General features: G+C 67.9%; 1 protein-coding gene across 7 annotated transcripts in view; it reads right to left on the bottom strand.

Moving 5' to 3' along the window:
* The window catches only part of rrp36 (ribosomal RNA processing 36), a 58,503-nt gene that overhangs the window by 35,978 nt on the left and 7,863 nt on the right, over positions 1–14,662 (bottom strand). For all 7 annotated transcript variants that reach the window (XM_078204551.1, XM_078204552.1, XM_078204554.1 and 4 more), the window contains 2 exons: positions 5,959–6,236; positions 5,679–5,811 (listed from right to left, as the gene is read on the bottom strand). In XM_078204551.1, the coding sequence (XP_078060677.1) occupies positions 5,679–5,811; positions 5,959–6,229 (404 nt within the window). In that variant the 5' untranslated portion in view covers positions 6,230–6,236. The remainder of the gene's footprint in view (positions 1–5,678; positions 5,812–5,958; positions 6,237–14,662) is intronic.

Below are 14,662 nucleotides of genomic sequence, written 5' to 3'. Positions count from 1 at the left end.
GTGATTCCCCCACACGGGGACGGGACGGGGGGGGGGTCTGTGATTCCCCACACGGTGACGGGACAGGGGTCTGTGATTCCCCCACACGGTGACGGGACGGAGGGGTCTGTGATTCCCCCACACGGTGACGGGGGGGTCTGTGAATCCCCCACACGGTGACGGGACGGGGGGGGGGTCTGTGATTCTCCCACACGGGGACGGGACGGGGGGGGTCTGTGATTCCCCACACGGGGACGGGACGGGGGGTCTGTGATTCCCCCACACGGGGACGGGACGGGGGGGGGGTCTGTGATTCCCCCACACGGGGGACGGGACGGGGGGTCTGTGATTCCCCCACACGGGGACGGACGGGGGGGGTCTGTGATTCCCCCACACGGTGACGGGACGGGGGTCTGTGATTCCCCCACACGGTGACGCGGGGGGTCTGTGATTCCCCCACACGGGGACGGGGTGGGTCTGTGATTTCCCCCACACGGTGACGGGGGGGGTCTGTGATTCCCCCACACGGTGGACGGGACGGGGTCTGTGATTCCCCCACACGGTGACGGGGGGGTCTGTGATTCCCCACACGGTGACGGGGGGGTCTGTGATTCCCCCACACGGGGACGGGACGGGGGGTCTGTGATTCCCCCACACGGTGACGGGACGGGGGGGTCTGTGATTCCCCCACACGGGGACGGGGGGGGTCTGTGATTCCCCCACACGGTGACGGGGGGGGTCTGCGATTCTCCCACACGGTGACGGGGGGGTCTGTGATTCCCCCACACGGTGATGGGACGGGGGGGTCTGCGATTCCCCCACACGGTGATGGGACGGGGTCTGTGATTCCCCCACACGGTGACGGGGGGGGGTCTGTGATTCCCCCACACGGTGACGGGGGGGGGGTCTGTGATTCCCCCACACGGTGACGGGGGGGGGGTCTGTGATTCCCCCACACGGTGACGGGGGGGGGGGGGGGGGTCTGTGATTCCCCCACACGGTGACGGGGGGGGGTCTGTGATTCTCCCACACGGTGACGGGGGGGGTCTGTGATTCCCCCACACGGTGACGGGGGGGGGGGGGGGGGGGGGGGTCTGTGATTCCCCCACACGGTGACGGGGGGGGGGGGGGTCTGTGATTCCCCCACACGGTGACGGGGGGGGGTCTGTGATTCTCCCATACGGTGACGGGGGGGTCTGTGATTCCCCCACACGGTGACGGGGGGGGGGTCGTGATTCCCCCACACGGTGACGGGACGGGGGGGTCTGTGATTCCCCCACACGGTGACGGGACGGGGGGGGTCTGTGATTCCCCACACGGTGACGGGACGGGGGGTCTGTGATTCCCCACACGGTGACGGGACGGGGGGTCTGTGATTCCCCCACACGGTGACGGGACGGGGGGGTCTGTGATTCCCCCACACGGTGACGGGACGGGGGTCTGTGATTCCCCCACACGGTGACGGGACGGGGGGTCTGTGATTCCCCCACACGGTGACGGGACGGGGGGGTCTGTGATTCCCCCACACGGTGACGGGACGGGGGTCTGTGATTCCCCCACACGGTGACGGGACGGGGGGGTCTGTGATTCCCCCACACGGTGACGGGGGGGGTCTGTGATTCTCCCACACGGTGACGGGGGGGGTCTGTGATTCCCCCACACGGTGACGGGGGGGGGTCGTGATTCCCCCACACGGTGACGGGACGGGGGTCTGTGATTCCCCCACACGGTGACGGGACGGGGGGTCTGTGATTCCCCCACACGGTGACGGGACGGGGGGGTCTGTGATTCCCCCACACGGTGACGGGACGGGGGGGTCTGTGATTCCCCCACACGGGGACGGGGGGGGTCTGTGATTCCCCACACGGGGACGGGACGGGGGGGGGGTCTGTGATTCCCCCACACGGTGACGGGACAGGGGTCTGTGATTCCCCCACACGGTGACGGGACGGAGGGGTCTGTGATTCCCCCCACACGGTGACGGGGGGGTCTGTGAATCCCCCCACACGGTGACGGGACGGGGGGGGGTCTGTGATTCCCCCACACGGGACGGGACGGGGGGGGTCTGTGATTCCCCCACACGGGGACGGGACGGGACGGGGGTCTGTGATTCCCCACACGGGGACGGGACGGGGGGGGGGGGGCTGTGATTCCCCCACACGGGGACGGGACGGGGGGGGTCTGTGATTCCCCCACACGGGGACGGGACGGGGGGGGTCTGTGATTCCCCCACACGGTGACGGGACGGGGGTCTGTGATCCCCCACACGGTGACGCGGGGGGTCTGTGATTCCCCCACACGGGGACGGGGTGGGTCTGTGATTCCCCCACACGGTGACGGGGGGGGTCTGTGATTCCCCCACACGGTGACGGGGGGTCTGTGATTCCCCCACACGGTGACGGGACGGGGGGGTCTGTGATTCCCCCACACGGTGACGGGGGGGGTCTGTGATTCCCCCACACGGTGACGGGGGGGGTCTGTGATTCCCCACACGGGGACGGGACGGGGGGTCTGTGATTCCCCCACACGGGGACGGGGGGGGGTCTGTGATTCCCCCACACGGTGACGGGGGGGGGTCTGCGATTCTCCCACACGGTGACGGGGGGGGTCTATTCCCCCCACACGGTGATGGACGGGGGGGTCTGCGATTCCCCCACACGGTGATGGGACGGGGGTCTGTGATTCCCCCCACACGGTGACGGGGGTGGGGTCTGTGATTCCCCCACACGGTGACGGGGGGGGGGTCTGTGATTCCCCCACACGGTGACGGGGGGGGGGTCTGTGATTCCCCCACACGGTGACGGGGGGGGGGGGGGGGGGGGGTCTGTGATTCCCCCACACGGTGACGGGGGGGGGGGTCTGTGATTCCCCCACACGGTGACGGGGGGGGGGTCTGTGATTCCCCCACACGGTGACGGGGGGGGGGGGGGGGGGGTCTGTGATTCCCCCACACGGTGACGGGGGGGGGGGGGGGTCTGTGATTCCTCCACACGGTGACGGGGGGGGGGTCTGTGATTCTCCCACACGGTGACGGGGGGGGTCGTGATTCCCCCACACGGTGACGGGACGGGGGTCTGTGATTCCCCCAACACGGTGACGGGACGGGGGGGTCTGTGATTCCCCCACACGGTGACGGGACGGGGGGGTCTGTGATTCCCCCACACGGTGACGGGACGGGGGGGTCTGTGATTCCCCCACACGGTGACGGGACGGGGGGGTCTGTGATTCCCCCACACGGTGACGGGACGGGGGTCTGTGATTCCCCCACACGGTGACGGGACGGGGGGGTCTGTGATTCCCCCACACGGTGACGGGACGGGGGGTCTGTGATTCCCCCACACGGTGACGGGACGGGGGGGTCTGTGATTCCCCCACACGGTGACGGGACGGGGGTCTGTGATTCCCCCACACGGTGACGGGACGGGGGGGTCTGTGATTCCCCCACACGGTGATGGGACGGGGGGGTCTGTGATTCCCCCACACGGTGACGGGGGGGGGTCTGTGATTCCCCCACACGGTGATGGGACGGGGGGGTCTGTGATTCCCCCACACGGTGACGGGACGGGGGGGTCTGTGATTCCCCCACACGGTGACAGGACGGGGGTCTGTGATTCCCCCACACGGTGATGGGACGGGGGTCTGTGATTTCCCCCCACACGGTGATGGGACGGGGGTCTGTGATTTCCCCCCACACGGTGATGGGACGGGGGTCTGTGATTCCCCCACACGGGGATGGGACGGGGGTCTGTGATTCTCCCACACGGTGACGGGACGGGGGGTGGTCTGTGATTCCCCCACACGGTGACGGGACGGGGGGGGTCTGTGATTCCCCCACACGGTGACGGGACAGGGGTCTGTGATTCCCCCACACGGGGATGGGACGGGGGTCTGTGATTCTCCCACACGGTGACGGGACGGGGGTCTGTGATTCTCCCACACGGTGATGGGACGGGGGTCTGTGATTCCCCCACACGGGGACGGGACGGGGGGTCTGTGACTCCCCCACACGGTGATGGGACGGGGGTCTGTGATTCCCCCACACGGGGACGGGGGGGTCTGTGATTCCCCCACACGGTGACGGGGGGGGTCTGTGATTCCCCCACACGGTGATGGGACGGGGGGGTCTGTGATTCACCCACACGGTGACGGGACGGGGGTCTGTGATTCCCCCACACGGTGATGGGACGGGGGGGTCTGTGACTCCCCCACACGGTGACGGGACGGGGGGATCTGTGACTCCCCCACACGGTGACGGGACGGGGGGGGTCTGTGATTCCCCCACACGGTGATGGGACGTGGGTCTGTGATTCCCCCACACGGTGACGGCACGGGGGTCTGTGATTCCCCCACACGGTGACGGGACGGGGGTCTGTGATTCCCCCACACGGTGACGGGACGGGGGTCTGTGATTCCCCCACACGGTGATGGGACGGGGGTCTGTGATTCCCCCACACGGTGACGGGACGGGGGTCTGTGATTCCCCCACACGGTGACGGGGGGGTCTGTGATTCCCCCACACGGTGACGGGACGGGGGTCTGTGATTCTCCCACACGGTGACGGGGGGGTCTGTGATTCCCCCACACGGTGACGGGACGGGGGTCTGTGATTCCCCCACACGGTGACGGGACGGGGGTCTGTGATTCCCCCACACGGTGATGGGACGGGGGTCTGTGATTCCCCCACACGGTGACGGGACGGGGGTCTGTGATTCCCCCACACGGTGACGGGGGGGGTCTGTGATTCCCCCACACGGTGACGGGACGGGGGTCTGTGATTCCCCCACACGGTGACGGGACGGGGGTCTGTGATTCTCCCACACGGTGACGGGGGGGGTCTGTGATTCCCCCACACGGTGACGGGGGCGGTCTGTGACTCCCCCACACGGTGACGGGACGGGGGGGGTCTGTGATTCCCCCACACGGTGACAGGACGGGGGGGTGTCTGTGATTCCCCCACACGGTGACGGGACGGGGGGGGGGGTCTGTGATTCCCCGACACGGTGACGGGACGGGGGGGGGGGGGGGTCTGTGATTCCCCCACACGGTGATGGGTCGGGGGGGTCTGTGACTCCCCCACACGGGGATGGGATGGAAATCATAGAAACCCTACAGTGCAGAAGGAGGCCATTCGGCCCATCGAGTCTGCACCGACCAGATCCCACCCAGGCCCTACCCCCACATATTTACCCGCTAATCCCTCTAACCTACACATCCCAGGACTCTAAGGGGCAATTTTTTTTTTAACCTGGCCAATCAACCTAACCCGCACATCTTCGGACTGTGGGAGGAAACCGGAGCACCCGGAGGAAACCCATGCAGACATGAGGAGAATGTGCAAACTCCACACAGACAGTGACCCGAGCCGGGAATCGAACCCAGGACCCTGGAGCTGTGAAGCAGCAATGCTAACCACTGTGCCACCCCTGGGGGGGGGTCTGTGATTCCCCCACACGGGGACGGAACGGGGGTCTGTGATTCCCCCACACGGTGACGGGACGGGGGGGGTCTGTGATTCCCCCACACGGTGACGGGACGGGACGGGTCTGTGATTCCCCTACACGGTGACGGGACGGGGGTCTGTGATTCCCCCACACGGTGACGGGACGGGGGTCTGTGATTCCCCCACACGGTGACGGGACGGGGGTCTGTGATTCCCCCACACGGTGACGGGACGGGGTGCGATGTGTGAGCATTCCTACCTGTTCTTCTGGGGACGGTTGCGTTTCTTGCGACTGTCCCCATTACCCGCTCCAAATGCCACCTGGTTGTAAACTTTCAGCCCCACTTTGCTCTGCAACTCCTGAAGCTGTTCAAAGGACAGTGTGGAAAGTTCTAGAGAAAGAGAGCAGAGATTCAGTTGGACAGAGTGGAAAGTCACAGGGTGAAGGTGATGCCTGAACGAGGCAGTGAGGATCAGAAACATGCTGACAGTGGGGTTACTGGCTGGAGCATTAACAGTTACTCAGACCAGTTAGTCACCTTTTTGAATGGAGTGGGCAGTTTGACCATCTGCGGCTGAGGAATCAGAGTCTGAATCTTCACTCCCTGTGGATTCACTCTCATGATCTTCACCAGAGGCCTCAGCTTGTCCGCACGGGTCCTCCAGCTCCTCACCATCATCGCGGCCAGCTACAGGCTGCAATCTCTCAGCGACTTCCATTGAACTGCAGACGGTCTCCGCTGACCTTTCACCCCGCTCTGACACCTTCTTCCTCACCGGCCTGCGTACAGGAGGGTTCGTGCGTCCCATCACCAACCTGTGCACAACAATCAAAACCAAACTTTCAACAAACCTTTTGGGCTGTAAAGTGAGCTCACCGTCACTGGAGAGCTCAGAATTCCCCGTCAGAGGGTCAGTGCTGAGGGAGTGCTGCACTGTCGGAGGGTCAGTACTGAGGGAGCGCCGCACTGTCAGAGGGTCAGTGCTGAGGGAGCGCTGCACTGTCAGAGGGTCAGTACTGAGGGAGCGCCGCACTGTCAGAGGGTCAGTGCTGAGGGAATGCCGCACTGTCAGAGGGTCAGTGCTGAGCGAGTGCCGCACTGTCAGAGGGTCAGTGCTGAGGGAGTGCCGCACTGTCAGAGGGTCAGTACTGAGGGAGTGCCGCACTGTCAGAGGGTCAGTGCTGAGGGAGTGCCGCACTGTCAGAGGGTCAGTACTGAGGGAGTGCCGCACTGTCAGAGGGTCAGTGCTGAGGGAGTGCTGCACTGTCAGAGGGTCAGTGCTGAGGGAGTGCCGCACTGTCAGAGGGTCAGTACTGAGGGAGTGCCGCACTGTCAGAGGGTCAGTGCTGAGGGAGTGCCGCACTGTCAGAGGGTCAGTGCTGAGGGAGTGCCGCACTGTCAGAGGGTCAGCACTGAGGGAGTGCCGCACTGTCAGAGGGTCAGTGCTGAGGGAGTGCCGCACTGTCAGAGGGTCAGTACTGAGGGAGTGCCGCCCTGTCAGAGGGTCAGTACTGAGGGAGTGCCGCACTGTCAGAGGGTCAGTACTGAGGGAGTGCCGCACTGTCAGAGGGTCAGTACTGAGGGAGTGCCGCACTGTCAGAGGGTCAGTGCTGAGGGAGTGCCGCACTGTCAGAGGGTCAGTGCTGAGGGAGTGCCGCACTGTCAGAGGGTCAGTACTGAGGGAGTGCCGCACTGTCAGAGGGTCAGTACTGAGGAGTGCCGCACTGTCAGGGGGTCAGTACTGAGGGAGTGCCGCACTGTCAGAGGGTCAGTGCTGAGGGAGTGCCGCACTGTCAGAGGGTCAGTGCTGAGGGAGTGCCGCACTGTCAGAGGGTCAGTACTGAGGGAGTGCCGCACTGTCAGAGGGTCAGTGCTGAGGAGTGCCGCACTGTCAGGGGGTCAGTACTGAGGGAGTGCCGCACTGTCAGAGCGTCAGTACTGAGGGAGTGCCACACTGTCAGAGGGTCAGTGCTGAGGGAGTGCCGCACTGTCAGAGGGTCAGTGCTGAGGGAGTGCCGCACTGTCAGAGGGTCAGTACTGAGGGAGTGCCGCACTGTCAGAGGGTCAGTGCTGAGGAGTGCCGCACTGTCAGGGGGTCAGTACTGAGGGAGCGCCGCACTGTCAGAGGGTCAGTAGGGAGTGCAGCACTGTCAGAGGGTCAGTACTGAGGGAGTGCCGCACTGTCAGAGGGTCAGTACTGAGGGAGTGCCGCACTGTCAGAGGGTCAGTACTGAGGGAGTGCCGCACTGTCAGAGGGTCAGTGCTGAGGGAGTGCCGCACTGTCAGAGGGTCAGTAGGGAGTGCAGCACTGTCAGAGGGTCAGTACTGAGGGAGTGCCGCACTGTCAGAGGGTCAGTACTGAGGGAGTGCCGCACTGTCAGAGGGTCAGTACTGAGGGAGTGCCGCACTGTCAGAGGGTCAGTGCTGAGGGAGTGCCGCACTGTCAGAGGGTCAGTACTGAGGGAGTGCCGCACTGTCAGAGGGTCAGTGCTGAGGGAGTGCTGCACTGTCAGAGGGTCAGTACTGAGGGAGTGCTGCACTGTCAGAGGGTCAGTACTGAGGGAGCGCCGCACTGTCAGAGTGTCAGTACTGAGCGAGTGCTGCACTGTCAGAGGGTCAGTGCTGAGGGAGTGCCGCACTGTCAGAGGGTCAGTAGGGAGTGCAGCAGTGTCGGTATTTGAATTTTCATGAGTTAGATGTGAAGACAGTTCTCTCAGGGTAATATTTGTGAGTGCTGCAGTTGTTTTAATGTCACAGGTATCATGTTTGTAATTAATTGCCATCTTTGGCACAGCAGTCATCTGTGAGCCAATGTGTCAGATTGCAACATAGTTCAGGGACATCAGTATGTAATCCAGGCTATATGTTCCCGTGCTTCACAGAGGGTGTGCTGTACAGTTGAAAGTGTCATCTTCAAAAGAAGACATGACATTATAAGCCCTGTCTGTCTGCTCTGTTGGATGCAGAAGAGACGATAAGGTCTACTCGATGAAGTGACCCGAGGCTGGAATTGAATCCGGGTGCTGTGAGGCAGCAGTGCTAACCACTGTGTCACCGTGCTGCCCCGGGTCCCTGGCGCTGTGAGGCAGCAGTGCTAACCACTGTCACCGTGCTGCCCCGGGTCCCTGGCGCTGTGAGGCAGCAGCGCTAACCACTGTGTCACCGTGCTGCCCCGGGTCCCTGGCGCTGTGAGGGAGCAGTGCTAACCACTGTGCCACCGTGCTGCCCCGGGTCCCTGGCGCTGTGAGGCAGCAGTGCTAACCACTGTGCCACCGTGCTGCCCCGGGTCCCTGGCACTGTGAGGCAGCAGTGCTAACCACTGTGCCACCGTGCTGCCCCGGGTCCCTGGCGCTGTGAGGCAGCAGTGCTAACCACTGTGTCACCGTGCTGCCCCGGGTCCCTGGCGCTGTGAGGCAGCAGCGCTAACCACTGTGTCACCGTGCTGCCCCGGGTCCCTGGCGCTGTGAGGGAGCAGTGCTAACCACTGTGCCACCGTGCTGCCCCGGGTCCCTGGCACTGTGAGGCAGCAGTGCTAACCACTGTCACCGTGCTGCCCCGGGTCCCTGGCTCTGTGAGGGAGCAGTGCTAACCACTGTGTCACCGTGCTGCCCCGGGTCCCTGGCGCTGTGAGGCAGCAGCGCTAACCACTGTGTCACCGTGCTGCCCCGGGTCCCTGGCGCTGTGAGGCAGCAGCGCTAACCACTGTGTCACCGTGCTGCCCCGGGTCCCTGGCGCTGTGAGGGAGCAGTGCTAACCACTGTGCCACCGTGCTGCCCCGGGTCCCTGGCGCTGTGAGGGAGCAGTGCTAACCCACTGTGCCACCGTGCTGCCCCGGGTCCCTGGCGCTGTGAGGCAGCAGTGCTAACCCACTGTGCCACCGTGCTGCCCCGGGTCCCTGGCGCTGTGAGGCAGCAGCGCTAACCACTGTGCCACCGTGCTGCCCCGGGTCCCTGGCGCTGTGAGGGAGCAGCGCTAACCACTGTGTCACCGTGCTGCCCCGGGTCCCTGGCGCTGTGAGGCAGCAGTGCTAACCACTGTGCCACCGTGCTGCCCCGGGTCCCTGGCGCTGTGAGGCAGCAGCGCTAACCACTGTGTCACCGTGCTGCCCCGGGTCCCTGGCGCTGTGAGGGAGCAGTGCTAACCACTGTGCCACCGTGCTGCCCCGGGTCCCTGGCGCTGTGAGGGAGCAGTGCTAACCACTGTGTCACCGTGCTGCCCCGGGTCCCTGGCACTGTGAGGCAGCAGTGCTAACCACTGTCACCGTGCTGCCCCGGGTCCCTGGCACTGTGAGGCAGCAGTGCTAACCACTGTGTCACCGTGCTGCCCCGGGTCCCTGGCGCTGTGAGGCAGCAGCGCTAACCACTGTGTCACCGTGCTGCCCCGGGTCCCTGGCGCTGTGAGGGAGCAGTGCTAACCACTGTGCCACCGTGCTGCCCCGGCTCCCTGGCGCTGTGAGGGAGCAGTGCTAACCCACTGTGCCACCGTGCTGCCCCGGGTCCCTGGCGCTGTGAGGCAGCAGCGCTAACCACTGTGTCACCGTGCTGCCCCGGGTCCCTGGCACTGTGAGGCAGCAGTGCTAACCCACTGTGCCACCGTGCTGCCCCGGGTCCCTGGCGCTGTGAGGCAGCAGCGCTAACCACTGTGCCACCGTGCTGCCCCGGGTCCCTGGCGCTGTGAGGGAGCAGTGCTAACCACTGTGCCACCGTGCTGCCCCGGGTCCCTGGCGCTGTGAGGGAGCAGTGCTAACCACTGTGCCACCGTGCTGCCCCGGGTCCCTGGCGCTGTGAGGGAGCAGTGCTAACCACTGTGCCACCGTGCTGCCCCGGGTCCCTGGCGCTGTGAGGCAGCAGCGCTAACCACTGTGCCACCGTGCTGCCCCGGGTCCCTGGCGCTGTGAGGGAGCAGTGCTAACCACTGTGCCACCGTGCTGCCCCGGGTCCCTGGCACTGTGAGGCAGCAGTGCTAACCACTGTGTCACCGTGCTGCCCCGGGTCCCTGGCTCTGTGAGGGAGCAGTGCTAACCACTGTGCCACCGTGCTGCCCCGGGTCCCTGGCGCTGTGAGGCAGCAGTGCTAACCACTGTGTCACCGTGCTGCCCCGGGTCCCTGGCGCTGTGAGGCAGCAGTGCTAACCACTGTGTCACCGTGCTGCCCCGGGTCCCTGGCTCTGTGAGGGAGCAGCGTTAACCACTGTGTCACCGTGCTGCCCCGGGTCCCGGGCGCTGTGAGGCAGCAGCGCTAACCACTGTGCCACCGTGCCTCCCCGGGACACTGGCTCGGGGAACTCGGGGGACTCGGGGACACTGGGACGGGGACCCGGGGACCCTGGGTCGGGGACCCGGGGACCCTGGGTCGGGGACCCGGGGACCCTGGGTCGGGGACCCGGGGACACTGGGTCGGGGACCCGGGGACACTGGGTCGGGGACCCGGGGACACTGGGTCGGGGACCCGGGGACACTGGGTCGGGGACCCGGGGACACTGGGTCGGGGACCCGGGGACACTGGGTCGGGGACCCGGGGACACTGGGTCGGGGACCCGGGGACACTGGGTCGGGGACCCGGGGACACTGGGTCGGGGACCCGGGGACACTGGGTCGGGGACCCGGGGACACTGGGTCGGGGACCCGGGGACACTGGGTCGGGGACCCGGGGACACTGGGTCGGGGACCCGGGGACACTGGGTCGGGGACCCGGGGACACTGGGTCGGGGACCCGGGGACACTGGGTCGGGGACCCGGGGACACTGGGTCGGGGACCCGGGGACACTGGGTCGGGGACCCGGGGACACTGGGTCGGGGACCCGGGGACACTGGGTCGGGGACCCGGGGACACTGGGTCGGGGACCCGGGGACACTGGGTCGGGGACCCGGGGACACTGGGTCGGGGACCCGGGGACACTGGGTCGGGGACCCGGGGACACTGGGTCGGGGACCCGGGGACACTGGGTCGGGGACCCGGGGACACTGGGTCGGGGACCCGGGGTCGGGGACCCGGGGACGCTGGGTCGGGGACCCGGGGACGCTGGGTCGGGGACCCGGGGACGCTGGGTCGGGGACCCGGGGACGCTGGGTCGGGGACCCGGGGACGCTGGGTCGGGGACCCGGGGACGCTGGGTCGGGGACCCGGGGACGCTGGGTCGGGGACCCGGGGACGCTGGGTCGGGGACCCGGGGACGCTGGGTCGGGGACCCGGGGACGCTGGGTCGGGGACCCGGGGACGCTGGGTCGGGGACCCGGGGACGCTGGGTCGGGGACCCGGGGACGCTGGGTCGGGGACCCGGGGACGCTGGGTCGGGGACCCGGGGACGCTGGGTCGGGGACCCGGGGACGCTGGGTCGGGGACCCGGGGACGCTGGGTCGGGGACCCGGGGACGCTGGGTCGGGGACCCGGGGACGCTGGGTCGGGGACCCGGGGACGCTGGGTCGGGGACCCGGGGACGCTGGGTCGGGGACCCGGGGACGCTGGGTCGGGGACCCGGGGACGCTGGGTCGGGGACCCGGGGACGCTGGGTCGGGGACCCGGGGACGCTGGGTCGGGGACCCGGGGTCGGGGACCCGGGGACGCTGGGTCGGGGACCCGGGGACGCTGGGTCGGGGACCCGGGGACGCTGGGTCGGGGACCCGGGGACGCTGGGTCGGGGACCCGGGGACGCTGGGTCGGGGACCCGGGGACGCTGGGTCGGGGACCCGGGGACGCTGGGTCGGGGACCCGGGGACGCTGGGTCGGGGACCCGGGGACGCTGGGTCGGGGACCCGGGGACGCTGGGTCGGGGACCCGGGGACGCTGGGTCGGGGACCCGGGGTCGCTGGGTCGGGGACCCGGGGACGCTGGGTCGGGGACCCGGGGTCGCTGGGTCGGGGACTCGGGGTCGCTGGGTCGGGGACACTGGGTCGGGGACTCGGGGACACTGGGTCGGGGACACTGGGTCGGGGACTCGGGGACACTGGGTCGGGGACACTGGGTCGGGGACTCGGGGACACTGTGTCGGGGACACTGGGTCGGGGACTCGGGGACACTGGGTCGGGGACACTGGGTCGGGGACTCGGGGACACTGGGTCGGGTCACTGGGTCGGGGACTCGGGGACACTGGGTCGGGGACACTGGGTCGGGGACTCGGGGACACTGGGTCGGGGACACTGGGTCGGGGACAGTGGGTCGGGGACAGTGGGTCGGGGACAGTGGGTCGGGGACTCGGGGACACTGGGTCGGGGACTCGGGGACACTGGGTCGGGGACACTGGGTCGGGGACTCGGGGACACTGGGTCGGGGACACTGGGTCGGGGACTCGGGGACACTGGGTCGGGGACTCGGGGACACTGGGTCGGGGACTCGGGGACACTGGGTCGGGGACTCGGGGACACTGGGTCGGGGACTCGGGGACACTGGGTCGGGGACTCGGGGACACTGGGTCGGGGACTCGGGGACACTGGGTCGGGGACTCGGGGACACTGGGTCGGGGACTCGGGGACACTGGGTCGGGGACTCGGGGACACTGGGTCGGGGACTCGGGGACACTGGGTCGGGGACTCGGGGACACTGGGTCGGGGACTCGGGGACACTGGGTCGGGGACTCGGGGACACTGGGTCGGGGACTCGGGGACACTGGGTCGGGGACTCGGGGACACTGGGTCGGGGACTCGGGGACACTGGGTCGGGGACTCGGGGACACTGGGTCGGGGACTCGGGGACACTGGGTCGGGGACTCGGGGACACTGGGTCGGGGACTCGGGGACACTGGGTCGGGGACTCGGGGACACTGGGTCGGGGACTCGGGGACACTGGGTCGGGGACTCGGGGACACTGGGTCGGGGACACTGGGTCCCTGGGTCGGGGACTCGGGTACCCTGGGTCGGGGACTCGGGGACCCTGTGTCGGGGACTCGGGGACCCTGGGTCGGGGACTCGGGGACCCTGGGTCGGGGACACTGGGTCACTGGGTCGGGGACACTGGGTCGGGGACACTGGGTCACTGGGTCGGGGACACGGGGTCACTGGGTCGGGGACACGGGGTCACTGGGTCGGGGACTCGGGGACACTGGGTCGGGGACTCGGGGACACTGGGTCGGGGACTCGGGGACACTGGGTCGGGGACACTGGGTCGGGGACTCGGGGACCCTGGGTCGGGGACTCGGGGACACTGGGTCGGGGACTCGGGGTCACTGGGTCGGGGACACGGGGTCACTGGGTCGGGGACACGGGGTCACTGGGTCGGGGACACGGGGTCACTGGGTCGGGGACACGGGGTCACTGGGTCGGGGACACGGGGTCACTGGGTCGGGGACACGGGGTCACTGGGTCGGGGACACGGGGTCACTGGGTCGGGGACACGGGGTCACTGGGTCGGGGACACGGGGTCACTGGGTCGGGGACACGGGGTCACTGGGTCGGGGACACGGGGACACTGGGTCGGGGACACGGGGTCACTGGGTCGGGGACCGGGGGACACTGGGTGGGGGACACTGGGTGGGGGACACTGGGTGGGGGACACTGGGTGGGGGACACTGGGTGGGGGACACTGGGTGGGGGACACTGGGTGGGGGACACTGGGTGGGGGACACTGGGTGGGGGACACTGGGTGGGGGACACTGGGTGGGGGACACTGGGACACTGGGTGGGGGACACTGGGACACTGGGTGGGGGACACTGGGACACTGGGTGGGGGACACTGGGTGGGGGACACTGGGACACTGGGTGGGGGACACTGGGTGGGGGACACTGGGACACTGGGTGGGGGACACTGGGACACTGGGTGGGGGACACTGGGACACTGGGTGGGGGACACTGGGACACTGGGTGGGGGACACTGGGAGGGGGACACTGGGTGGGGGACACTGGGTGGGGGACACTGGGTGGGGGACACTGGGTGGGGGACATTGGGTGGGGGACACTGGGTGGGGGACACTGGGACACTGGGTGGGGGACACTGGGACACTGGGTGGGGGAGACTGGGACACTGGCTGGGGGACACTGGGTGGGGGACACTGGGACACTGGGTGGGGGACACTGGGACACTGGGTGGGGGACACTGGGTGGGGGACACTGGGTGGGGGACACTGGGTGGGGGACACTGGGACACTGGGTGGGGGACACTGGGACACTGGGTGGGGGACACTGGGTGGGGGACACTGGGACACTGGGTGGGGGACACTGGGACACTGGGTGGGGGACACTGGGACACTGGGTGGGGGACACTGGGACACTGGGTGGGGGACACTGGGACACTGGGTGGGGGACACTGGGACA

The sequence above is a fragment of the Mustelus asterias genome, unplaced genomic scaffold (assembly GCF_964213995.1).
Source record: "Mustelus asterias unplaced genomic scaffold, sMusAst1.hap1.1 HAP1_SCAFFOLD_379, whole genome shotgun sequence".
Lineage (NCBI taxonomy): Eukaryota > Metazoa > Chordata > Chondrichthyes > Carcharhiniformes > Triakidae > Mustelus > Mustelus asterias.
Note: the sequence above shows the minus strand (reverse complement) of the source record. Positions and strands in the feature narration are given on the sequence as shown.